This window comes from Podarcis cretensis (genome assembly GCF_951804945.1).
Source record: "Podarcis cretensis genome assembly, chromosome: 16".
Lineage (NCBI taxonomy): Eukaryota > Metazoa > Chordata > Lepidosauria > Squamata > Lacertidae > Podarcis > Podarcis cretensis.
In genome coordinates this window covers 27,720,375-27,746,857 of record NC_137186.1, presented here as the reverse complement: position 1 = coordinate 27,746,857, position 26,483 = coordinate 27,720,375, and the positions used below count along the sequence as shown (strand labels likewise).

Here is a 26,483-nt window from a genome sequence, read left to right as displayed (position 1 = left end):
CCCCACAAATAGCCAAAAGTAGTTGAATTGAAATATTAGGCTTCCCCTCCCTCAGTAATGTTCACTTGTGCTGCAGTCCTATAGACATGTGTGATTTAAATATGATAATCAAACAAATTCAGAGGCTTATGTGATTTTTTAAAAAAATTTGAATACTAAGATGTAATAGCTTATACATCCCTTACATAGTTTAGATTTTAAATCAAAAATTGAAGACACTGAAAACTGTTAGCATACTGAAATCAACTATGTTCCAGTCCAGACACCAGTCCAAAAACTGCAGGTCAGGTCAGGTTTTTTTTTTTTTTTTTAAATTTGCAAGGAGCTTGTGCATGAAGCACCCTTACTTTTGAGTGCAGTTTTTTACCTATGAAGGCACCCTTTGGCTGCTCTCTCAGCTTAAGGGAGACATGGAGTAGGCAGATTAAGGAGGTATTTTGATTTAAGGTTAGTTTTAACTTGTTTTATTTTTCTTGTATCTGTTTACTGTACACGACTTAGAGACTGAAGTGTTAAGTGGTATATAAACTGGGGAAATAATAATATTAGAAAGCATGAATAGCTCTTCACAGAAATATATATGATTTCTAGGGATAGTTGCATGAAAAGCATTAATTAAAATTGTAGTTTTAGATCTAAATAATATTGTAGGCATTTCAGTTGCCCAGTCTGATTTGTTATATTACTAACTGACCTCCTGAAATAGACTTGGATATTTTTTTGCCAAAAATATAGCAATCATTTTTCTTCTAAAAAAAGAGCCCCCCCCCTTAAATCACTGGTCCTTATGCACATACACCTCTTACACGTGCAGGATCTATTTATAACATGAATGTAAGTAGTGGGTGGGAGCTGTTGCTATGATCCCACTTCCCTCCATTCAAGTGTGCATTCATTATCCTCAGCTTGTCATCTGAAAAGGACTTATGGTTTGCAGTAGCCATGATTTGGATGTCTCAGCAAATTAATACTGAGAGAGGTAACAGTGTTAAGTCTGTTGCAGCAAAAAAACAACAAAGACTCATGTAGCTCCTCAAAAACTATCATATATAATGGTATAAGCTTTTGTGGACCAGAATCCACTTTATCAGATGGCAAGTATCATTTTCATGAACTGGAGAGGAGGGAATGCATAAATCTGAGGCCTAACCCTGCTGGGCAAACTGGTTTTTTCTTGATATCTAAATCTCAGCCTAAAATACTTTGTAGAATTATTATGCTGAAACTCTGCTTTGAGGCAGATAAAATCAGTGTTAAAAACTCATATATTATAAGATAAGCATCAAATGGCTCCTTAAACCAAGGTTACAGTTGCTAAAACAGAATGTTTAGTTGCCATTTTTGGGCAAGACAGCTCTAAAGTTTATTTTTTAAATGATGGACTGACTGTGATTGATTATCAGTTAAGTACCTGATAACAGCTAGATTAAGAACTTGGAGAATATAAAGAAAAGAGGCACTTGATCCAGGGACAGTCCAGTTATATATTGGCCTATTCCTACCTCTTTTTCTTAATGGCGACAAAGACCATTCATAACGTAAGAATATTCTTCACAACTGAGAGTACAGCACTGGGGTGGGGTAAGTGAAAACAAGCTACAACAAGTAACTATAATGTTCACTGCTCCTGCTCAGGCTGCATAGGGGGAAAAAACCATTTTGGTTCCTGAAATTCATTCTGATTGTGCAAATAAAAAATAACTGATAGAATTCTACGAGATGTGGTATTAGTGTTTGGAAACAGTCAAGATACAATGATCCTCAGGTATGCATCTCCAGATGGTAGAGATGTCAGATGTCATCCTGGCGCCCAGGCATCTTCACTTGGTCACAAGTGGCTGACAGCCAGGTGCAAAATGTGCCTTGTGCCTGGCTAGTTTTGAACACTGGATAAAATGTAACGGGATGGCTAGAACTAGAAAAGAACGGATGTTCCTGATTTCAGGTTTCTCCAAATACTTAATTAGCTTTTGTGTCTCATATTTTTGTTTTTGCTCAGAATGCTGATTAGCAGTATTTTACAGACCAGGGTTAGCCAGTAAGTTGTGACTTTGGAAGTGAAAACACTAATTCCAGAGTATCACAGCCTAATATAGCACTCCAGATTTTCTTTGGCAGCACACCTGACATGTATAGTTTTTCACAGAACAAATATAGTACTAGTTTCAGAGAATCGCTTGTTGTTGAAATTATAAAGTGTCAATATGTAGAAAAAAAGTTAATTATTATGTTACTATGTAAAATCATACTGACTTGCTTACAGAGTTATGGTAAGGATTACATTTAGATAATGCAAGTGAAGTGCTTTGACCACTTGAAAGTGCTATACAATTTTAAAATACTAAATCACTACAGCGCTCTGTGGAGCAGTTGTTGAGTTTTCCTTGCCTTTGAAAATTTGACAAATCTAAAGGTATGTCTAAAGTATGATGACACCATGTGCAGTTTGGTGGGGAAAGGGAGAAATGTTATTTAAGGGTTGGAGAATTAATATTTAAAAGTTAAGATGTATATAAGAGGGCTAATAGTAATCCTTAGTCTCACCCTACTTTTGCAGTTGAAGCTGAGCTCCTGCTTTAGGCCTCAAACAAAAGACCAAAATAATATTCCCAACTGCATTTTTAAATTTTTATTTATTTATAATATTCTTAGCTAACTTTTGACATCTGTCGTGTGAAGTAACTCACTAGATCAAGGGCGGGAACCCTTTTTGGCCTTGTGGGCCAGATTTTCATCTAGCTCTCCTGCCACCTGTGGACCAATATTTGACAGTTGGGCTGGAACACACCTATGAATAATCTGATGTAATAATATCAGGTGACTGACATGTTGGTTGCCCTGCTCACCTTCCAAAGTTGGCGCACCATGGAGATAGTGGCTTAGTAGAATTCAACTCATCATCAGCTGATGGGCCAAGTGTTTCTGGATATCTTAAAACATTTTCTCTTCATTTTGAATTTTTTTAAATAAGGTTAATGGGTGCTTCAGGTTCTGTTTGTAATGTAATAGACTAAACACTGGTTCTAAATTTATAATCTCTTGAGGATAAGCTCTTCAATCGTCTATGCACGGAGCAAAGGAAGATAACGGTCAGCTTGGATTTACATTGTTTCTAAATACTCAGTAGATTACTAAAGCTTAAATTCCTTTTGTATTGATGAGACAGTAGTCAAAAATGCCATGGAAAAATCTGTATTTGACTTTCACCTGTACAGTACTTGTCTTGTACTTGATTGCCTCTCCTTTGTTCTGTGATGCAGGGCTTGCTGGGCCTCAATTCCTGTAAAGGTAAAGGTAAAGGTACCCCTGCCCGTACGGGCCAGTCTTGACAGACTCTGGGGTTGTGCGCCCATCTCACTTAAGAGGCCAGGGGCCAGCGCTGTCCGGAGACACTTCCGGGTCACGTGGCCAGCGTGACATCGCTGCTCTGGCCAGAGCCAGAGCCGCACACGGAAACGCCGTTTACCTTCCCGCTGGTAAGCGGTCCCTATTTATCTACTTGCACCCGGAGGTGCTTTCGAACTGCTAGGTTGGCAGGCGCTGGGACCGAGCAGCGGGAGCGCACCCCGCCGCAGGGATTCGAACCGCCGACCTTTCGATCGGCAAGCCCTAGGCGCTGAGGCTTTAACCCACAGCGCCACCTGCGTCCCAGCAGGGCTTGCTGGGCCTCAATTCCTGTATGCAGGGCCAAATGAAATAAAACACACACACATGCAGCAACCTAATTTAAAAGTTGAGTACTTTGTTCTCTTGTTTTATTTCTCCTCTTAACCTACAAAACCCTGCATTTTTTAAGATACAGATGTGTACAATGATATGGAACAGAACATATACCAATCCTTTATTTTTCCATGAAATTTTTTCCATTTCATGAATTCTTTAGTAAAAATGAGTGGATGCCAATTGCAAATACAATATTAGGTGAGCTTATTAAAGTTTTCAGCTTTGTTTACAAGATTAGATCACTTTCTAGGGCATCAGAAAATGTTCTGATACAAACTACCTTATGCTGGGATTTCACAAAGATGAATAGTTCCTCTTCTGCTGCTGTTAACCCCTGTTCTTTCTAGTTATTAGACCTAGTTCCATTAGTTTGTAGTGGAAATAAATTACTTTCCTACCCTGTGCATTGGAGCTTTTGTGGGTTGGGGCTTCTGTGTTACAGCCTAAGCAACATTTTAAGAGAGGGGAAAGCTCAGTGAGACATTTATTTTCTGCATTCAAATTATTATACGTGGGATGCAGTGGGGCATAAGGGTTTGCTAATAGGCTTTGACTTCGGTGTTGAGATTTACTGCAGCGAATATTTTCATTAATTTAACAAAGTTATTTGCCTTTGTTGGGAATGCTAGTTATGTAGTTTGTGATGAAACTTCATGGCACCCCATGCCCATTTGTGAAGCCCTATAAAGGGCCAGAAAATAGCTTTGAGTTTGTTGTTATGCTTTTCTTCCGTTGCTAAACATGAGATGCAAGAAATGTCATTCTCTGGTCCTCTGAGAAATGGCCTCCCTCAAGTCATGTTGCTAAAAAGATCCTGCATGTGTATGTTAGTATGGGTGTGTTTCTAGAAAATTCTTAATTGAGAAAACTGTGGTATTCAGTGTCTTCAGTGCGATGCATGGTGTTTGACATTAATATTGCGAATATTTAATACTAAATACATTATATGACCTGATATATAGGGATCGACAATTTTTGTCTACCTGTGCTAGGCATGTCCAACATTGTAGTCACCAGGAACTGAGTTGGTCCTGCATAGGGACCAACCAGGAATGTGTATGCCTGTTTGGCTCAGTGTTAGAAACTGGGATAGAAGGGACCTGGGTTGTGGGTGCCAAAACAGAATGTCTAGTTGCCGGGGTGTGTGTGTCAGCAACACTTTTTATTTATTATTTTGATAAGCAGGAACTAATATGTAATTCACATAAGTGACACATTGTTAATATGACATTTGTGGCAGAAATTGTTAATACATGTTTAAAATGGTGTTTATAATAAAAATATCGGTACTGTACTTTAGTTTTCAAAACACTCTTTATTGTTAAACTCCTTAACATATTTTCTGTCCTTAACATATACTTCGAGGCTTCAAAGCACATACAGTGGTACCTCTGGATGCGAACGGGATCTGTTCCAGAGCCCCATTCGCATCCTGAAGAGAACGCAACCCGCGTGTACGTGGGGCGCAATTCATCGTTTCTGCGCATGATGTCATTTTGAGCTGCGCATGCATGAGCGATGAAACCTGGAAGTAACGCATTCCGATACTTCCAGGTCGCCGCGGAGCGCAACCGGAAAGTGCTCAACCTGAAGCAACTTCAACCCGAGGTATGACTGTACATTTCAATAATGCTTGAGTGTCAAAAAATGTACAAAAGTACAAAAAATGGCACCCAGTCTTTTTGAGGTGCTCACAAATGGAGAATCTTTAGGTGCAAAATGTGCATGGTGCCCTGCTAATTTCAAACCCTGGTTTGACTGCTGCAAAGTGTGCTTGGGTACCTTAGCAACTAAACAACCAAACAACTCCCCATCCTTCTTCCCAGCATTTGGGAGGGAGATGGAATTGCCATGTAACTGCTGGGATGATGCCCAACCTCTTCTACAACTCCCAAGGAAGGGAGGAAATCTGGTTGTTTGTCCTGTTTGGCATAAAGTGGTAGCACAGTTGCCATGGCAAACATGGCAAATAAAAAGTGGTATTATTTATTAGTTTATGTGTTGTTTTGTACATATATCCCACATAGAGAATTATAGAACCATGGGGAAATGTTCATACTTGATTGCAAAAGGTACTGGCCACTTGTTTGTTCTGCGAATTAAAGACTGTTTTTTTAAACAAAAAAAATTATATATATAAATATATTTGATGAGGGAGTCATGAATCTACATTTATTTATTTAGTGTAGCACCAGTGTTTGAAATTAGCCAGGTGCATTTTGCACCTGGCTATTGGCCACTTGCAACCAAGTGAAGATGCTTGGGCGTATTTTTGTTACTGTAACCTAGGTTTCAGGAGCCATTTGGCGCCTAGATTATATATCTGAGTTTCTAACACTGTATACTGCCCTTCATCCATAGATCTCAGGGAGGTGGTTCACAACATAAAAATACAATATTGAAACATGAAATACATAATAAAAGCAAAAGAACAAAAGAAACCCACAAAACAGTAAACCCCCTCCCCCTCATTCCACAAACACATTTAAAAGGTGTGTAAGATGTAAATCAGCCAACAGCCTGTAAATCAGCCATCTTGAGCAGCATCCTTCTATCTAGAAGGCTTCCAGCCTCTGTAGCTCAGGGTTACTAGGAAGCTGGAGATTCCAGGCCACAGTCCTTACCTAGCTTGCAAATAATAGACCTGTTGTTCTGCCTTGATTGGTATGAATATTAATCACTGGGCTTGCAAGGACAGTGTACACTGCATAGGTTAAGGAGGATTCTATTGTGTGAAAATAGTGAAGGTGTTCATGGATAGAATGATTTGCATAGATAAGATTGCAGGAACTATCGGGGTGTTTTTGATTTGCTCTTTCAGAATGTTCATATTAAAACAACTGATTAAAATGCTGGAGGACTTTTGTAGAGTAACAGTTGTGAATAAAAAAGAAATCTTTTCCTATATTTTGATGCAACTGTTCTGAAAACAAGAGAATAGTTGTTGAATCTCCTTACAATTGTGTCTATGATGAAGCATTTGGTGCTGTGGCGTTGGAAGTGAGAAGGAATTGTGTTTGAACTCAGACATTTTCCAGACAGCCTCCCACATGTTGGCTGCAACTTAAAGCATGGTTGGCAAAGAACAAGCAAAGGAAAAGGTTGTCTTTCCTACAGCAAAACTTAACAATTGCTCACCTGCTTGGTTATTGTTTCAAGATTAGAACTCTGGTTGTTGACAGAATCTCATGGTTGACTTTTATAATAACTTGAATATGTTGTGCAACTTCATTGGGTGGGGGAAAATAATAAAATAAGCAATCAGTGTACTTAAAAGTTGAGTAAAGTTTCATGTTAGAACAAATGTATTAAATCTTAATTGCCTTGCAGTCATTCTTGTGTTTGCTCATATGGAATCTCATGCTAGTATTGGCTACAGAGTCTACTAGGACATTGGATGAGACTTGTTTTTGAGTTTGTTCCATCAGATGGAAACTACTTGCTCCTCAGTGTACTTAGGTAATGAATAACCCTGCTGACCATTGAAGTTCTTCACAAAATTTCCTTCAGTTTTTTGTCTATATTCATTAAAGCACAAACCTAACACAAATGTTTGCATTCTGATGGATTGAGAGACTGTGGCTGTAGCGTCTACACCAGGCACCCCCAAACTTGGCCCTCCAGATGTTTTGGGACTACAAAACCCATCATCCCTAGCTAACAGGACCAGTGGTCAGGCATGATGGGAATTGTAGTCCCAAAACATCTGGAGGGCTTAGTTTGGGGATGGCTGGTCTACACTTTTTACCTAGTTTGGGAATTTCCAAAGGCTTGATATGATTAAAAGAAATCCCACAGTATTCTACTTAGTAGAAGTATCATGTAAAAACACATATAATAAACCCTTTTCATACATGTTAACTCAGAGGTAAGTCACATTGAGTTCAGTTGGATTTGCTCCCAAGTAAGTACATAGCATTTCAGACTTGGGCAAGTATACCAGTTGCAACCGTACATGGACAGAGGGAGCCTGGCTTCAGTTGTCCATGCTGTGGTGGTCTCTGGAATAGAGGCTGATAATGTGTTTAAAATGGGACTGCCTTTAAAGACTGTTTAGAAACCAGTTAGTGCTGTGTGTCTTTTAGATTACTAACTGAGGCTAGACTTTATGATCACATTATGCCTGTCCTTTTCTGGGCCTAATTTAAAGTTCTAGTTTTAACCTCTGAAATACCATAATCTGGTGAGAGAACCAAACTTTTTGTGTTTTTTAACATAGCAGTTGAAATCATTTTGCCTTTTGTGTTTTTCCACTTGCACTTTGCATTTTTCTCCTATTCATGATAGTGTCATGTAGCATTCTGATGGGAACAATGGTATTGATGGAGGATGGAATATAAATTGTATGAATGATACCTTTACAATGCTATAATATGATTATTGATTGATATATTTTTTTAACTGTCAGGTGTATTCCATCACATTGTCTGGAAATGTAAACCTGACTGTGTGAAGAACTCCATTTTCTGGAGATAGCATTTCAGAGTCATAGAAGGCGTATAACATCTTCAATTGCATGTGATCAAGCTATTGAACAAATGTGCCATAAAGATGCAGAATGAAAATGTGACTTGACTCTAATAACTATGGGATGTCAGTCTGTCTCACAACATCTTCATTTCTTTAGAAAACCATGCCAGCAAAATGATGCTCTGTACCATTACCACAGAAGAACAAATTGCTTTGCAGGTTAGAATGAACCACATGTGTGCTTCTTCCCACCTTAGCCAGGGCTGACATTTAAGGGAAGACATATTTGCTATCACCTGGTTGACTAGATGTCCAGCGACTGACAGTGTACCAAAGGCAGTGTGTATTGTAGCCTCAAGCAAATGACTAATCAGACATTGAAATGTCCTGCTGTTGGGCATTTTTGCCATGAGTTATATAAATAGAGATGTGTGAGAACCTTTGACAGAAAACAGAGAATCACAGAATTCATAAAGAGATATGTGATGAGACTGACTGTAGTATGATGATTTGAGTTAAGAGCAGAGATGGGCAGTGTTATCTTGGCTAGACTGAGAGCAGCTAGAAGGGTTGCTGAAGCTGAAAGAATAGACATGATCAGTCATTGGAGGAAAGACTACTGGATGCCTCAGTGGTATTTTAAGCCATCATTGGGATCTATTGGAAGGGCGAGATATGAATTCCTGTAATAGATAATGACAGAATGCAGTAAAATGATCAGAGAGTTTTCATTGAACTTGATAACTAACAGATATCTATTTTTAGGATGCCATGGTAATTGCCTTAGATAATTAGGTGTCCCTTCATGTTTTTGTCCATTCCTATTTTGTTAGAAATTAAAACATCTGTTGAGAAAGTACAGCATGATCTGTAAGCCAGTGTTATGTGCTATATTTGTTCACTAGCTTTGTGTACGCTATTTCTCTATAATGTCGCCAATCAGCTAACAAACACTATTTCCCCATGAAAACAGATGCAGTTGTCATTATTTCAAAATGCAGTTACTGTTAATCAGGTGCCTAACCTGTGGCTTGCATTTGCCCCTCCTAAGAAGTTTTTTGTGGCCTTTAAGATTTTGCCTCCTTCGCTCCCATTCTAGCTATATCAGATTGCCAGTGCCTGACTTCCACTGAAAAGAACTCTGTCCTGAAGAAGTCAGTTGCAAGAATAGACAGTAAAAACCACCAAAATATTTTTAACTGTACTGACAGGATGGGCTTAGCACAAATGCTAGGTTTTGGTGTGTGCATATGGTAACCAGAGCTTTGTGAAAACATATTGTAATTGTATCCTTAAAGTGAAAAGCCACTGGAGAAAGTTTGTGTGTTTGTACTTTTTTATCCCAGTAATTCATTTTAAAACATAGGCTGGCTACATTGTGTATTTCACCCTGAGCAATTGGAATAGTTATGGCAAAGGGTGGTACGTTAGGCTAACGCAGACTTGTAAGTAGCCACTTGTCTTTGGCAACCCGATGAGTCCCCATTCTAGTTCTAAAAAGCTACTGGCTCTTTAAGACTAAAAGTCTGCATCTTAGGTAGATCGTGTCTCTCTGGAAATACCCCTGGGCCCCTTCACATTGGAGTTCACTACTTCCAGCTACAGCTCAAAGATTTAAAAAGTCAGCCCCTCTCCCTCTATGACAGTGGAATGGGTAAGGGGGAACTCAGAGGCTTGTAGCTGCATGAGCACCTTCTTGTGTGCTCCATTGCTATCCGTTCCCCTTCTACAGATAGAAAAAAGGGACTGTGCACCACATGGAAAAAATACAGTGGTACCTCAGGTTACATACGCTTCAGGTTACATACGCTTCAGGTTACAGACTCCGCTAACCCAGAAATAATGCTTCAGGTTAAGAACTTTGCTTCAGGGTGAGAACAGAAATCGTGCTCCGGCGGCGCAGCAGCAGCAACAGGAGGCCCCATTAGCTAAAGTGGTGCTTCAGGTTAAGAACAGTTTCAGGTTAAGTACAGGCCTCCGGAACGAATTAAGTACTTAACCTGAGGTACCACTGTACTCAGATGGCTGCTAGCCCAAGAGTAGAGCCTGGTGACCCAAGCACTTGACAAATGAATATGCTCCTGCTGCATTTTCTGAAACTTTTTGCCTTCTGGCACCACTCCTTCCATGAGTACAAAAAGTGCAGGATGAGACAGAGCACAGAGTTGTATTTGCATCATTTGCCTGATGTGACAGATATTTAAGTGAAATTGAGATTGTGATCTAGCTGATTGAGGGTTGTGGTTGAGGCTGATGGGTGTGTAGAAGCAGCAACAGGGGTGCCTGATGTGGCAAGCGTCTTGGCTCTGCTCTCTTGTTTTCCTAGCAGGGTGGTGGCTGGAGTCTCATCTGGACTACAGCAACCTAGCCATTGCAGGAGAGCAGGAGAAAGACAGGGAGCTTGAAGACCTGACCATAGATCATGGTGGCTATAGCATCTTTCTGAAGGACATTCTAGCTGTTGGGCTTGATGTCTGCCTGCCTGCTTGCAGTTTTTCCTTTGCTGTAGTGGTTGGATTATTGTGCCAGGTGAGGTAAGGGAAGGGATGAGAGTCTTTTGTGGCATAGTGAACAACATTTGAGCCTTGCCCCGCATAGCCCTTGAAGGAGGTGTAAGGACTCTTACAGGTTTCTAGAGTCCTTCTGCCTCCTTCCTAAAGTGCTTTCCCAGCTTTGGGAAGGAGATGGGAAGACTCCAGGACTCTGCCAGAGCCTCACACCTCCATCCCAAAGCCCAGCACCTTGCATAGCTGACTTTGGGAAGGCAGCATGAAGGCTGTGGTGTATATCAAATGTTGGCCTTTCCTCTCCATGTGACAAGGCAGTGTGTGGCCCACAGGTCCCGTGAGGTCCACTTGGTTTGAAAAGTTGGACTGCCCTGATTTAAGTATTTATAATATTTATTTCCCACTTTTGGCAGCTCACTTGTAACAAAGCCCAAAGCCTTCATTTATGCTTGCACATTGGATTTACTGTCACAGTAGTTTCCACATATTCCTAGTGTGTAAGTGTGTAACTGGATTTTCGTACAGTTGCTTCTTGCTGTGCATCTCTCTCCCTTCTTTGTTGTCCTTCTCACTGTCAAAGCATAGATGGGCACCTGCTGTTTTGCTGTTATACTTGTAAAGCACAACACACATTAATGATGCTGGGTATATAGAAACAGTTCTAAGGTGATGAAGTAAATACTGTATAGGAAATCATCAGGGGTGGGGGGGGACCTGTGTCTGGTCTCCAGATATTAATTGGGACTCCAACTTCTATCAGCCCCAGCCTGCATGGTGAGTGGTCGGGTGATAGGAGTGGAGTCAAGCAGCAAGGAGAAGGCTACAAGTCCACCACTACACTAATACAGTCAACAACTATTTTGTGCAGGAGTTCTGTTCCTGGCCCCTGTGTGCGTTGGAGGAGCATGTATAAGTGTATTCAGCTACATTCAGCCCTGCCCCCTTTCCCCCTGCCATGCCCCCATTCCACCCTTTTTGTGAAATGTTGAGTGATGTTTTTGGGTTACTACAGCACTGTGCGTGTGCGCGCAATCATGCGTCTTTTGGATGAACGTTAATTGGTCGTTGCCTGTACAATAATTTCCCATGTCTCAAGATAACCCATAGTAATCATTTAAGTGAGAATGTTCTGCACAAATGGCTTTTCATGCAAGTACCAATAGAGGTGGGTTGTGTATACGGAGACGTACATAAGAGTCCTTCAGCTGGATCCAGCCAAAGGGGCCCTGTCCAACCCAGCTGGCACTCTTGTTCTCACAGTGGCCAACCAGAAGCCTGTGGGAAACCTGCAAATATATAATTGTAATTTATTTAATTTTTGCTACATGGGGCTCCCCCCCCATGTGCGTTTGTAGGATTAATTACTTTGCTATTCTTAGAATATGGCTTTGGGTGCATGAGCCACAGCAGGACGAAACTTCTGGTTTGTCTGGTTTTAACTTGTTTTGTTTTATTTTATTGTTGTAATTTTGGAATTTTATAGCTGCCTTGTGGGATCATCCTTGTGGTCAAAATGTGGGACAAAAATGTGGGGTGGAGGGGTGTGGAGAGGGAGAATAGCAAATGGGATACTCCAGGACTTCTATGAAAGGACCAACTTGCCTGGATAGCCAGGATAGAGCTGCTAATGGATATCGAAAATGTAAGACATTCTGAGACTTGCCTCCCCATTCAGTTTTGTTTGCTTTGAGATGAAAAAGTTTGTGGGATCTTCTCCCCAGTCCCCAAACTATGTTTTGCAGAATATAGCAGATCTGCAGAGTTTGACAACTATTACCAAAACCTGGAAACTGTTTTCATTAAAAAAACAAAACAAAATGTTTCATGATTTCAGAGAGATGTTTGGCAACAAATGAACAATATCTGCAAAATAGTTAATTTTTAGAGAAGTGGTGGAACTTCTTAACCCCTTTGATGCAGTTGGTCCACTTAACCTCTCAGGCTGCTATCACAATGGGCTGCAAAACCTTTCCCCCTCAAATTGCCCTTATTTGCATAGGATTTCCCCCCTCCCCCAGTTTGTTTATTTGTAATAGAAAACCACTTGTGACAGTCAGACACAGATTTCAACAGATTTGGTGTAGGGCTGCCAGTTACTATCCCCTGTGTGGTGGTTTGGATGTTTCGTGCTAGTAAGGGCCAGGATGAGCACTGATAGTTCTGTGTGTCCAAGGGGGAATTTGGAAATTGATATTTACCAGTGTGGCAAACAAGTAAGTAACCACTTGCTCAGTTGACTGTTTTACCTCTAGTTGAGTAGGCATGGAAACATTTGTAAATGAGAGAAGTGTTTGTTTTGTTTCCCCCTACAATTCAGGCCATCAGTAAAAATGTTTGTGGGCTAGAAACTTCAGTGAACTTATTTGTAAGGCTGTAACATGGTTTAATTTGTTCTGGAAGCTCTCTCCCACCCCCCCAACTAGCTAACTGGCTAGCTATTTGACCCTAGCAGCTGCTCTTTCTCTGCCTACTATTCATTCTGACATTGTCCATTTTCATTGTGCACTGCTAGAAAGGTCGAGTTGGAATGTCTGGAAGGACATATTTTTCATGTTGGAAAACTTTTGAGCCATGTAGCTGTGCAATGTGAGAAGCAGAGTCATTCTTGGAATTGTTCTGTAGGTAAAGATCTGTGGAGCTGTCTGTGACAGGCTAGAGAGCTAACTGCTTGGTTTGTTGTTGTGTAGACAAGAATGAGGTCATTGTAAAACATGGGAGGCTGACACCCAGAGCTGTTGCAGAACAGTGCTTGTTGTGTGTCTCTGGGCATGCCCCTCGCGGGGGCTGTGTAGCACTCTCCCCCCTTCTGTCATTAGCAAGCCACCATCATCCAGGGGGTCTTCCCTGGGAAAGAGCAGCACATTGTGAACTTCTCTTTTCACTGTTCAGCTATTCTTTGCCCAGGCAGCCATTGGTGGCACCTTTTATGGAGAAACACTTAATATTTAGGGTGGGAGTACTATTTAGGGTGGGAGGAGAGGAATACATTAAAGCTCTTATAAGGTCACAGAACATTTTTTACAAAGTAGCTAACAGAGTCTGTAACAACAGAGGTGGGCAGACTTTAGACTTTAGTCTTCTCTACTCTTAACTAGAATCCTGTTTCAGGCAGGTAGCCGTGTTGGTCTGACGCAGTCGAAATATATAAAAAAATAAAAAAATTGTCCAGTAGCCCTTAGAGACCAACTAAGTTTGTTCTTGGCATAAGCTTTCATGTGCATGCACACGAAAGCTTATACCAAGAGCAAACTTTGTTGGTCTCTAAGGTGCTACTGGACAATTTTTATATATATTTAGAATCCTGTTGTTCACCAGTCTGCGTGTTCATATGCAAAGGAAACATAAATACTCATGATCACTGAACATACACTAGGTAAAGGTAAAGGTACCCCTGCCCGTACGGGCCAGTCTTGACAGACTCTGGGGTTGTGCGCCCATCTCACTTAAGAGGCCAGGGGCCAGCGCTGTCCGGAGACACTTCCGGGTCACGTGGCCAGCGTGACATCACTGCTCTGGCGAGCCAGAGCCGCACACGGAAACGCCGTTTACCTTCCCGCTGGTAAGCGGTCCCTATTTATCTACTTGCACCCGGAGGTGCTTTTGAACTGCTAGGTTGGCAGGCGCTGGGACCGAGCAGCGGGAGCACACCCCGCCACAGGGATTCGAACCGCCGACCTTTCGATCGGCAAGCCCTAGGCGCTGAGGCTTTAACCCACAGCGCCACCTGCGTCCCTTTAGCTACGCCTTAATTGTTAAGAGACCCTGAGATTGCCCTCTTGCTTAAGAAAAGAGTGTTCTTCAAGCACATGGGGAGCCCCAGCAAAAGCAGAATCTTGGTAATGTGACAAAACATCAAGGTGTAACAAGTAAGTTAGGCATCCTGTGAGAAGGTAAATATTATATATTTATTTATTAAAACATTAGCTGAAACTGAAGCAATTCCACAGGGAAGGTGTTGTTCCAGCAGGTAAATCCCGTGTGTGTGTGTGTGTGTGTGTGTGTGTATAATTCCATTAAAAAGTACAACTTGGGAGCTGAATTTTAGTTGCAAAATTGTTGTAGATAGTTCCATAATTGCAGTCTTGAGTGCCTGCACCTACCAGAAATCTAGATTAAATTTAATTTTGAAGATTAGGGTAAAAACAGTGTATAATTCTACAGTGCAAACCTAGCTAGAGGAAAAGCCAGTTTATAATAAAAACATGTAGGTTTAGCTTTCTGTTCAACCTCAGTGTTGGCTCTGTTTGGGTTATTAAGTGCAGCATGTAAACTTGAGTGCAGGCCTCAGTCCAAGTTAAACGTTCAACTTTTAGTTCAGGTTTTTTCCCTGTTTTAAAAAACAACCTAGAGTGTAACTTACAAAAATTTGCATTGAGGCATGTTGTAGAGGGATTTGGATCATAACATTCCCAGAAAGGGCCTTAATTGCCCACATTCTCACCTTAATCCCCACTAAATCACCACCCACTGTCCACTTCTGACAAAACTTTACATTCACATTGACTGAACTGACCTAATTGCCTCTTCTGAATTTCTACTCATTTCATTTCCGTATATGAGCCCCTCAATCTTACTACAGTACTAGTTGGGAAAAGCTAGCCATGGCTATATGTTTAGGGTAAGGTAGCAAGAGAGCCAACCTTGCAAGTACAAAGAGACCTCATTCTTCATTTGTGTGGAGAGTCCCAGCTGAAGCACTGTGTCAGCTTAAGTGACAAAGTGTCTTGGTAATAAGCAAGTAAGGCACCTGTGCAAGTTCAGCAACATGTGGAAGAGGCAGGGTAGTTAACACTCCCCGTTATTGATCTGCGTAATCAAAAGTTTTTAAAATAACTCAATAAATAAAAACAACAGATATGCAGGTAGAAAACTAGCAGGAGTGTGGGGGGCGGTGGCGGCTATGCAGTATGTTCTAAAGAATGTTGCATGTCTGCTGAACAGAAGTTGCTTAACCAATGGGTTTGTTTTCCTTGCCATTGCTCATCAATCTGTAATATACATTTTTATTGTAAACACAGTCACCCTTACTATTGTGGCTCTTGCAGGGTGATTGCAACCATCCTATGCTTTCTCTCTTGAGTGTCTGCCTAAGAGAAATAAGCAAGCAAGCATACTTTGTCATTCCTTGCTGTGCCTGCTCCTGCATTCACTTAGGCAACCCATCAATTCATCAGCAGCCCAGGTTGCCTCAGCCATTATCTCCTGCTAAGCTAGTTCTATTCCCGCTCACAGAAGGCTGTGTGTTTCCAGGGGCTCAGCCTCTTCCTGATAACTCCCTTCTGCTGACAGGTGAGGCTTAATCAGGCTTCTTTCCCATGTAGTTACAGAGAAAAGAAGGTTATCAGGTCACCCTGCTGAGAACCTATGATGTAAGTTCACCACAGTGGTTTCCAAACAAGTAGCTTAGCACATACTTCTGAAGCTTGGCATTATGTCTACTGTATATTTTGAATCGACAGTATGTAATAAACATGCTGCATTTGCTTTACTGCTGTGTATTAGAATTTATTTTATTGCTGTTCATTTCTTTGGAATTAATGTGTTACTCTGGCAGCCCTGATGTTGTTGGCTCAGTCGTCAGATGTTTGGGTACTTAGAACCGAAACACACGTGTTCACATGGCCATTGTATTGTGCAAGAGAAGCTTAGGCTTAATGTGGAGTTCCTCTGGTCAAACGGGTTACCTTGCTGTATTATGCATGTGAGAGAACTGATCCCTATAACCTAAGTACTAGATACCTAGATTTAGGGCATTCTGTCAGCAGCCTCCTGCCTAGAGTGGAATGTGTGCTGGTGTGACTTAGAAATTCCTGTGCTTGGGTCTTGTACCAAGTGATACGGAGATTGTATAGGTGACTGGTGGTCCTTTTTATGTAGGTGGGAACAAGTAATCTTATCCAAAAACCGTTCAGATTTCTGGTCATAAATTGTAACTTGGCATCGTTCCCTCTTCCCCCAGCTTCAGGTTTGTGGGTTGTATCCAAAGCTAGTCCTACTCAGACTTAGACTAATTGAAATCTTGCGTGTTAGTTGCAGGAGTTGCTGTTGCTTGTTCTTCTTCCCTTCTGTGCCCGAAGGTGGATCAGAATAGTTCACATGGCTATGTCCTGGCCTCAGGCCACAAGGCTTCTCCTGTAAATCCTGCCCCCACCTTTTATTTGAGTTTGCTTCTCTGGAATTAAAACAAAGTGCCTCTGGATTATCTGTCTTTGGTGATAATCCAGTCATGTGAGTGGGTGAACAATGAGAAAATGAGTAAATTCCTGGCTTGTTTAACTTACTGTTGTGTTTAGACACCTGTTTGGGTTTTTGATCATTTAAAAACTGAACAAATGTTTATCAGTTTGGTTCTATAATAATATACTGTGCCTTTCTGTCTTCCTTTCCAGGGCTTACTCCCTTGTGGATTCCAGTCAAGTATCTACGTTCCTAATTTCTATTCTCCTCATAGTTTATGGTAGCTTCAGGTACGATTATTTTCTTTGGTATATATAACAACCCCACCCCCAAAAGAAAAGTCATGAATTGCTGGCCGTATGTTGATGCAATGTTCCCTAAAGGTAATCTTGTAGAACCATAATATATTAGGTATATTCTATGTACCTAAAGGGGGTGGAAATGGTAGGTGAAGCAACATTCAGTTTGATCATGACTTGCCAAAGCTGTATTTTAAAGAAAAAATGAACATTTTGCCAATTTGTTCTCATCCTAAAGCATGGAGGCTTGCTTTCTAGCTACACATCACTTTCAGTCTGGAAGGTTTAAGATTGTTTAGGGAGATGGAGTGACATGTTTTTTGAATTATTTGGCGGACGTACCCAGAAGGGAAGCGTCCAGAGCTTCCAGGCAAGACTGTGTGTGTGTGTGTGTGTGTGTGTGTGTGTGTGTGTGCGCGCACACACACACACACACACACACACACACACAAAATTACTGAAAGCATTTTGAATTTGCTATTCTTTTTCAAGGCAATTTCATGTGTATGCAGATACATTATCTCCACCTTTGGTTGTTGGATGACTGTCAACTGGGGGACTGGGGGAGAGACTCTTGGGACAAGCGACCCACTCCATCCCTGCATGTTCAATGCTTGCTTTGGACTCGACTAATCAATTTACTTCATGGAATCATGTTCTTGACTCCACTTCTGACAGTCTATAGATTTGAACGATACAAATCTTACAATTTAAAGAAAGAAATGAATAAATAATCTGCTTAGACTTCCCTTCTTTTTGCTTTTAGATATCTGTTGAATACATGTTTTTATTTTAGCAGGCCTTTAATGTTCTGCTGAATTCAATGGTTTTTCTCCCCCTTTTGACTTCTGCTTCTAAGCTTGTTCTTACGTTTGCTGCTTTTAAGGTTTTGTTGCAGCTGTTTATACATTGTCTTTGTAATTTTTTCTGCTTACTGTTTCATGTTTGTAAGCTGTTCTGAATGTTCTGCAGAAAAGTAGGGGGGTATAACTTTTGGGCAGCCTCTTAGTAACACTCATTAAATTTTGCATTAAATTATATCAAAGCTATGTATTAAATTTCAATAACCACTGCAAATATAAAGTAGAAGGTTTACATGTATTATTTTGTCTGTAGGTCCCTTAACATGGACTTTGAGAATCAAGACAAAGAAAAGGACAGCAGCAGCTCATCTGGGCCCTTCAATGGCAACAGCACAAATAACAGTAAGGACTTCTTGCTCCATAAGCTTAGGATGCAGAACTTGGACCGACCTTGGTCTTGCAGGCTTGTGATCCGCTGTTGGAACATGGCTACCCCTTCTGGGTGTGAACCACATAACATGGCTGTCCTGTACAAGCCCTGCCAAATTGAAGGGTGGATAATTGATTACAAAGTCTTGTAATAAATCATTTTGTTTTGCATTGTTGACTTGAAGTTCAGCATTGCACTGTGTATGTGCTGTAGATGAGTGGTCCTGTCATTGGTGCCTGTAGTATAAAGTTTTGTTTGAGACAGGTAATGCTAAAATGGTAGAGATGGGCAAAGTTACCTCCTTTAGTTCTGAGGCACATTTGTCTTTCTTTACCTGCTGTTCTACTCCATTAATCAGTCCTCTGATGAGTCACAGATTTCCCCGCTTCACAAGCGCACACATTTTTTCCACTTCAGTACAGTATACAATATTATATCTGTTTTTCCATGCAAGATACACTGTGTGCTTTTTCTGCTTCTCCAATTTCCATTGCCTTTTCTTTAGAGTAGAGACCAATAGTGCAATCCTATGCAACTTTACTCTGAAGCAAGACTCATTGTCTTCTGTGGAGCTTATGCCCAATTTAAACATGTCTGAGAGGTACATGTAAGCGCACCTGCTGCAGGCAAGACCCAATCTGTGTATTTGATGAACACTGACAGTATGCTTTGAGGGTGGGTGGGTGGGTGGGGTGGTCAGCTCCTTGCCCTCCCGGTTATCTCAGTTTGCTACTTGGTGTTACCAAGAAAGAGAAGGTGAGCAAGTGTGTAGAGGGTGGATTCTGTGCACATACGCGCTTTCTCTCTTTGGGTGGCATGGTGGGGAGTATTATTGGGATTGCAGAAGGAAGTGGGCAGAATTTTTTCCTTTCCTCTCCTGCCACAATCCTGACAAAAATTTCTCCTTTGCAGCTGCAGTTTGCATTGAGAGGAGAGCTCCCCTTGGCACCCTGAGGCAATTTTCTCCCAGTGCAAATATCAGCTTTGGGACTGCAGCAAGAAAGGAAATGGTTTAACTCCACTGCCTGTTGCAATCTCTGATTATTATCAGCTCCCCTCCTCACAAAGCACGGGCACACCAACTGCAAAAGTATATATAACATCATGCCTAGTTAGGCCTAAGCTTTGGTTGTAAAGGGGGAGGGGTGAACATCAGGTAGGAATGCAACTGAACGCTAAATGTGTGCCATATGATGCCAAATAACAAATGTTTCATTTCCTTTAAAAACTAATAAAATAAAATAAAATTCCTGCAGGTATCCAGACCATTGATTCAACACAGGCGTTGTTCCTTCCCATTGGGGCATCTGTGTCTCTCTTAGTCATGTTCTTCTTCTTCGACTCGGTTCAAGTTGTCTTTACAATATGTACAGCAGGTAACTGCCTTCTCTTCACTTTCCCCCATGTTACATAGGGACTCATTGTTGCTGGAAATTGACAAAGTTTTGAGGATGTCATATGAAGGAACTGCTTGTAGAAATACTGGTGGTTTCCTTCTATTTGTGTATATAACAGCTAGAAACTACCTGTCAATGTATATAAAGTCAAGGACATAGAGGCTGCAGTGTTTTGTCCATTACTTGCTTTAATGTTTTTTTCTCTGATATAACTTTCTCCACTTTAGCTGAGCAGCAGATTTTAAAAAACAAGTCTGGTTAAAAGTACTTGCGAAATCACAGGCATCTTAGATTCTCTTAAAGGCACTTCCTCCTTTTTCTCACAGGGGCATAAATCTTCCAAGATGGTGCCTTTTGGTGCATCCTATAAACAGAGTATGGTGGTGGTGGGGGTTTTCTCTAGAACTATTGTGTTTGTTCATAATGCAGGTTTCATTGGTCAGCTTCCTGCTCTACAATGGCTTTTGTGATGAGGAGTGGCTAAAAATATTTTAAATAAATAAACTGGCAGTCCCATGCACATTTGCATAGAAATTCCATTAAGATTGGTTGAACTTCCTTCACAGGAAATACAAATAGAAATGGGCATATTGATAAGAGAAGATTGACTAACATCTTTAACAACAATTCATTCTAAGAAATGATTGAATTCTCTACCACAGGATTTAGTAAAGACCACCAAGTTGAATGGTTTTAAAAATGGATTAAACAAATTCTTGGAGGATTTACAGTGGTACCTTGGGTTAGGTACTTAATTCGTTCCGGAGGTCCGTTCTTAACCTGAAACTGTTCTTAACCTGAAGCACCACTTTAGCTAATGGGGCCTCCTGCAGCCGCTGCGCTGTTCTGTTCTGTTCTCATCCTGAAGTTCTTAACCCGAGGTACTATTTCTGGGTTAGCGGAGTCTGTAACCTGAAGTGTATGTAACCTGAAGCGTATGTAACCTGAGGTACCACTGTATTTAATAAACTCAAGTTGCTGATTCAAATGTCAGTTTCTATAATAGACTTTAACTTATATTTCTCTTGATGTGATCTGTCAAGCTATCAGATTTGGTAGGTAGTTACCTGGAGAGGAGCCTTCTCAATGGTGGTGCCCTCCCAGTAGAATCCTCTCCCTAGGGAGGCTCACCCCAATACCTCCTCTATTAGAGGATTTTAAGCAGAAACTGGATGTTAATTTAGGGGCTTGTAGGAGTGGGGGGTTTTTTGCACTTTGGCAAATGGTTGGACTAGAGCAGGTACGTCCAACAGGTAGAAAAGGTAGACCGTGATCTACCAGTAGATCACTGGACTTCTGCGGTAGATCAGTGCCCCCCCCAAGAAGCTCAAAAAATCCCTTAAAAAAGCTCAACAACTTTGACCTGAACCCCCCAAAAGTGGGTAGATCACTGCTAGTTTTTAACTCTGTGAGTAGATCGCAGTCTCTTGGGAGTTGGCCACCCCTGGACTAGAGGATGTTAAAGCCACTTCCAGCTTAATGATTCCAACTCATTTTTGCACCAGACAAAGCGAGTTTTATTTTCCCATGCTTTTTATCTTGCCTCTTTTATCTCTGCTGATTGCTTTTACACTCTTTTGTATTTGTTTTATTTCTGCTATCGTGTTAATGTTTTTGCCTTTACATTTGCCTCCTCCTCTGTATTTTGAATTATTTGCAAGTCACCCTGTGAACCTGTTGAGAGGTGTGGTATAAATTCATGAGAAGGTTAATTAAAAAGAGAACTGCAGAATTCTCCAGAGCCAATGGGCACATTCTTCTGAGAAGTTCTCCTGTAGAATACCCATTTAAATAAATGCCATGCAAGGGCCCAGAGCCCTGTTTGTTTCAGTGGGATTTGCATGGGAGGACTTCCTGCAGGATTGTGCTCAATATGTGGTGATGCATTTAGACGTTTGCAACAGTTAAATATTACCCACGGAAATTAGTCTCTGCGTGCCACATCTTTGGCCCACTGACAAAAATGTGGCATTTCAGAAGAGTTTCCTAGCCAGACTTAAATGTTTTGGGTCAGTCTTTTGACCAAAGCATTCTGTGTGGGCTCTCCCCACCTTAGGAACATACTAGTTTAATGATTATAATTTACTGATAAATTGCTTGGACTTCAGATGTTTTCCAGCAAAATGCAAAAAGCCCTTCACAGACGTTTTAATTAAAGTTCAACTTGTGTTTTGGCCACAGATTTTTTTTTCTCTTCACATCCTTAGCCATAGATGTTGACATGTGTTAGTTTTCTGTGCTTGTCTTGGAGTTTTTGCAACATTGGTCTGTAATAACTTTGCCTTTTCTGTCTCTCTCTCTCCATTTCTCCAGTTCTCGCAACAATAGCCTTTGCTTTCCTTCTGCTCCCAATGTGCCAGTATTTAACACGACCTTGTTCACCTCAAAACAAGTAAGGAAGGTTATTTTTTTTTGTTCTGTGCAGTGCAAAGAACCTGTTGTTGATTCAACAAGAAGGGCCTCTCTGTTGTTGGTAGAGCTTTTGGCTTTGAGAAGAAGTTCAAAAACAGTCCTGCCACTGCTTTCCACGCCTGTGTTTATAATGCACAAAGAGGTTATAGCAGAGTTCTTCTGCTGTGAGCTCTAAACAGGGCTGACACACATTTGATACCTCCCCACAGTTAATGTGAGGCACGCTCTCCTGGGAAGTTCTCCTGCACAAATAGCACTGGAACGAAGAGGAGCTTGCACAACTTTCCTTCATCTCAAGGCTTTCATATTCAGAAGAGCATCCAAGCAGACTTTTTCCTTGGGAGTCACAGCTGCCTAATTCCCACTCGCCTGCTCATGGTGGCTTGAGACAGCTGAAGACTGCCAGGTCTTCAGGACAATGTGCTGCTCCCCCCCCCTGCAAGGCTCCTGCTTTTGATCTCACAGCAGAAGGGGTGGGGGCAAAAGTGTCACCCACATTACTTCTCTTTTTTTCGGCCGCTTCTCAGGAATCACCCCTTCATCGTGCCAAAACTGATGTATATGGTTATAGGCAGAAATAATGACCTGTTTGGATTGACGCCAGTAGGGTTAGTTCATAGTGGTGGTACTTTTCTAGCTGGGGGACAGAAACACAGTTGAAATTCATTTTTTTGCAGGGGAGGGAAGAATTCTGGTCACAAACACTGGCTCTAGAGATCATAGGGAACGTTTAAAAAAAAGTCCAGCTTTTATGACAGCTTTGGAATAATGTCTTCTGAAATAAATTGTTCTCTTCATGGATGGAAAGCTGTATCTTAAAGCTATGACCCCCATCCCCAAATTGGCATGAAGGAGTAGAACACTTCTGACACCCTCTCAGCAGAAAGCCCAATAATAGAGTAGCCAAAATAACCCTTTCATCTAATTTTAGGATCTTGGCAAATGAGTCAGGTTTGTGGGGGAGATCCTTGAGTTCATGCCTTCAGCACCTTTCCTTTGACAAAAGGCTTGTCACTAGGGCATTTCTGGTGCTCTTGAACCCAGTCCAAATAAGAGCTGCAACAGATTCCCCCCCCCCCCACTCCTCCTCTCTACATACCAGAGTAGAGCCTTCATTGTTTTTGTGTTTCTGGTGGTGTTTTCCAGGATTTCTTTTGGCTGCTGTGGGCGTTTTACAGCTGCTGAGCTGCTCTCTTTCTCCCTCTCTGTGATGCTTGTCCTTATCTGGGTCCTAACTGGTCACTGGCTCCTCATGGACGGTAAGTGCTGCTGAATATGTGGATCTGGTCACTTGCTTGTAACAGTGACAGGTTGAAAAATTGTTAGTGGAAACTTTTCTTGCATTCTTTACTCAAAATGAACTCTGTTCTTGCCATGGAAGTGTGTGTGCGTGTGTGCATTGTGTAAGGCAGTTTTTTCCAAGTAGTGTGGCAAGAGAGATTAATAAACTGAAGGTCCCTATGAACACAAAGTCCCCATCCAGAGAATATGCTGTTGTTGTGCCTCTGCCTGATTCACTGCTTTTTCTTTTGACGGCATGGGATGTGACGAATCCTAAAATCTTGGAAGGCACCCAAGGGTCATCTAATCCAACCTCCTTCAGTGCAGGAATCTCTGCTGAAACATCCATATAGAATAAGAGAATCTTAGAGTAATCATAGAATCTTGATCATTCAATTGCTCCTGATGCAGGCAGGCAGCAGATTGGTCCACCCTCAGAGGAGACTGCCTGTTGTATGTCAGCAGCAGAAACTGTTCAGGGTTTGGAAAGAAGCAGGCAGAAACACGGAGATCTGTACTATGACATAATTTTAGTGACTTTAATATAAAGCAAATATATAAGGAGGAATGAAGTTCTTCTACTTTTAATTTAGAAAAAAGGGGGTGTCCAAGCTATCAGAAGCTTGGGAACTGCTCAGAAAAGGCTCACACAATTACTGTGAGCCAAAGAAAAGCGTTCTTTTCTGTCCGAAGTGGGGTGTGGGTTTAGAATTAGTCAATCTAGCACTTGTCATTATGTAATAGACTGCAGAGAAGGAGAAGTGCAGAACTTCCAGGTTCTTAGGTGTGGCAACAGCCTCACTGGTGCACTCATGGAGGAGTAGACAGTTGTGCAGACTAGTGACTGATTTTCAGAGACAGAACACATTCACACACATAATGAGTCATGGCTCAAATACAACAACAAGCTTAGCAAAGTGAAACATTTTTGAAGTGCTGGTATCTCCAGTACTTTTACATGTAGTACCTGACGCAGAAAGGGTGCAGCCTCCATCACTTGTCACACAGGCCTTTCCAAGGAGTGGAACAGCAAATAGACAAGAAAGTTCTCTCTCTGCAGAAACTTTAGTTCAAGTCTATGCTAATGTTAGCTCAAGCCTGTCTGTTGTGGGAGAGGATTTCAGTTTTACAAGTAGCTTGGGGAGAGTGTTCTTCTTATTGTTCTGAAAATTAATTATTAAAGTCACACATGTTTCTCTTCAGGCAGCCCTTCTCATGGTTGTGATCAAACCATTAACATTACTATTTGGTTGATTGCCTTTCCCACATGTGGCTAATTATTCCAGATGAGTGTTACCTTTCCCAAACCTGTATAAAGAATTGGCAAAGGCACTTTTGCATTGCTCTCTCTTGTCTTGAACAGTGTATCTCATGTCAAAATTACCAAAATATTATTGCCTATATGGAGCTTGTCAGTAACTTTTGGCTAATGAATCGTGGAGTGCTGTGTACATTCTGTGCTGCTGCAGGTTTACTGAATGCTTTTCGTCCTCTACTCTCTTTGCTTTTAATTGTTCTTAATCTCTAATTGTGTTAATATTACTGACATAGTTGGCTTACACAGATACTGAAAGAGCAAGTTTCTAGGCCTTAAGATTCAGAGAGAGAAACCATTCCCTTGTGTTCCCCCATTTTGTTCCCTGCCCAAAGCAATTTAGGATTTTTGAAAGGTTGATCTGGAGAAGCATGTTAAACTATGAAAGCAGATTAATTGCTTGGATATACAAATTTACACAACATATTCAGAGGACGAAACAGGATGTCTGCCTTGCAGAAATGTGACATTTTTTTGGCCAAATACACATAGCCCTATATGTCCGTAGTCTACACTGGCAACTTTCCTCCATTTTCAAGCTGCCACTTCATTTCCAGGAAGTATCCCTACTCTGGTGTGTCTGGGTACAGTAGATGTTTTGTCTGTAGTCTTAGGCTTGTTTACCAGTAACTGTCACCTTGCATAGTGATCCAACTGTTTTGTTGCATTTCTGTTTTGTAGCTCTGGCCATGGGCCTGTGCGTTGCAATGATCGCCTTTGTCCGATTGCCCAGCCTCAAGGTTTCCTGTCTGCTGCTCTCGGGGCTATTAATTTATGATGTCTTCTGGGTGAGTTTCTTCTAGTTTCTTATGTATCCCTATAACCAGACAGAGTTCTTCTGACCTTGATGGCAGGCTTGCAGCACCCGTCACCCTGGACATCTTGAAATACTGTCACTGGGTACCAGGGGACATCTATAGGCACACCCCATTTTGTTGCTGCATCTGTCAGTCATAACTTTCCCCTTCGCTTACATTGTATTTTTTCCATATCACTCCCTGGGACCTTCCCCAACTCAATTTTATCTTTTTCATGAACTTCTTTGAGGTTTGTTTGTTTACAATCTAGCAGCCTATAAGTTTAATTAATTAATGAATTCACTTCAACTTGTGTAGGAAATAGGTGATGAAGATCCCCCCATTGTTCAGAAGGGGCTGATTACAGACCTTGGCACACCTTAGAGGGTACCACCTTGGTCTCACCCAGCAGCCATCCCCAGGCAGTCAGAGAAATTTGCCTCTTTAGAAAATTTATATGTGGCTTTTCAATTAAAAAATGCAACAAGGCAACCATATAGCTCCACTATTTGATTTTCACATTTCATTGCATCTTGAAGGCCACATTGGTCAGATGGTATCAACACCTCTTTTTTTCCTGAACACTCTTGTGGAGGAAGCTGTTGGAGCTTCTGGGGGAACTGGTGTGAAAACTTCTCACCCTGTCCTCTTGTTGATTACTTCTTTGTCAGGCTTGCAGTGGCCGCAGTGCCCCCCACCCAATGGCAGTGTGTTATTGACCACCAGGTCTAGATGGTACAATATACACTAAAGGAAAATCTTTTGAAGATGTTTTACAGGTGGTATATAACTCCCAGCAAAATATCCAAAATGTATAAAATGAGATCTCATACGTGCTGGAGGTGTAAACAGGCAGAAGGGACACTGTTTCA

General features: G+C 41.4%; 2 protein-coding genes across 3 annotated transcripts in view; one reads left to right on the top strand and one right to left on the bottom strand.

Moving 5' to 3' along the window:
• Window positions 1-3,084, bottom strand: part of HNF1A (HNF1 homeobox A) — a 45,220-nt gene extending 42,136 nt beyond the window's left edge. For both annotated transcript variants that reach the window (XM_079956741.1, XM_079956742.1), the window contains exon 1: window positions 2,688-3,084. The gene's annotated coding sequence lies outside the window, so the exon portion shown is untranslated. The remainder of the gene's footprint in view (window positions 1-2,687) is intronic.
• Window positions 1-26,483, top strand: part of SPPL3 (signal peptide peptidase like 3) — a 37,394-nt gene that overhangs the window by 3,798 nt on the left and 7,113 nt on the right. Inside the window, exons 2-7 of the mRNA XM_079956978.1 lie at window positions 17,090-17,167; window positions 18,293-18,381; window positions 19,666-19,785; window positions 22,120-22,198; window positions 23,365-23,477; window positions 25,496-25,602. Coding sequence (XP_079813104.1) covers window positions 17,090-17,167; window positions 18,293-18,381; window positions 19,666-19,785; window positions 22,120-22,198; window positions 23,365-23,477; window positions 25,496-25,602 — 586 coding nt within the window. The remainder of the gene's footprint in view (window positions 1-17,089; window positions 17,168-18,292; window positions 18,382-19,665; window positions 19,786-22,119; window positions 22,199-23,364; window positions 23,478-25,495; window positions 25,603-26,483) is intronic.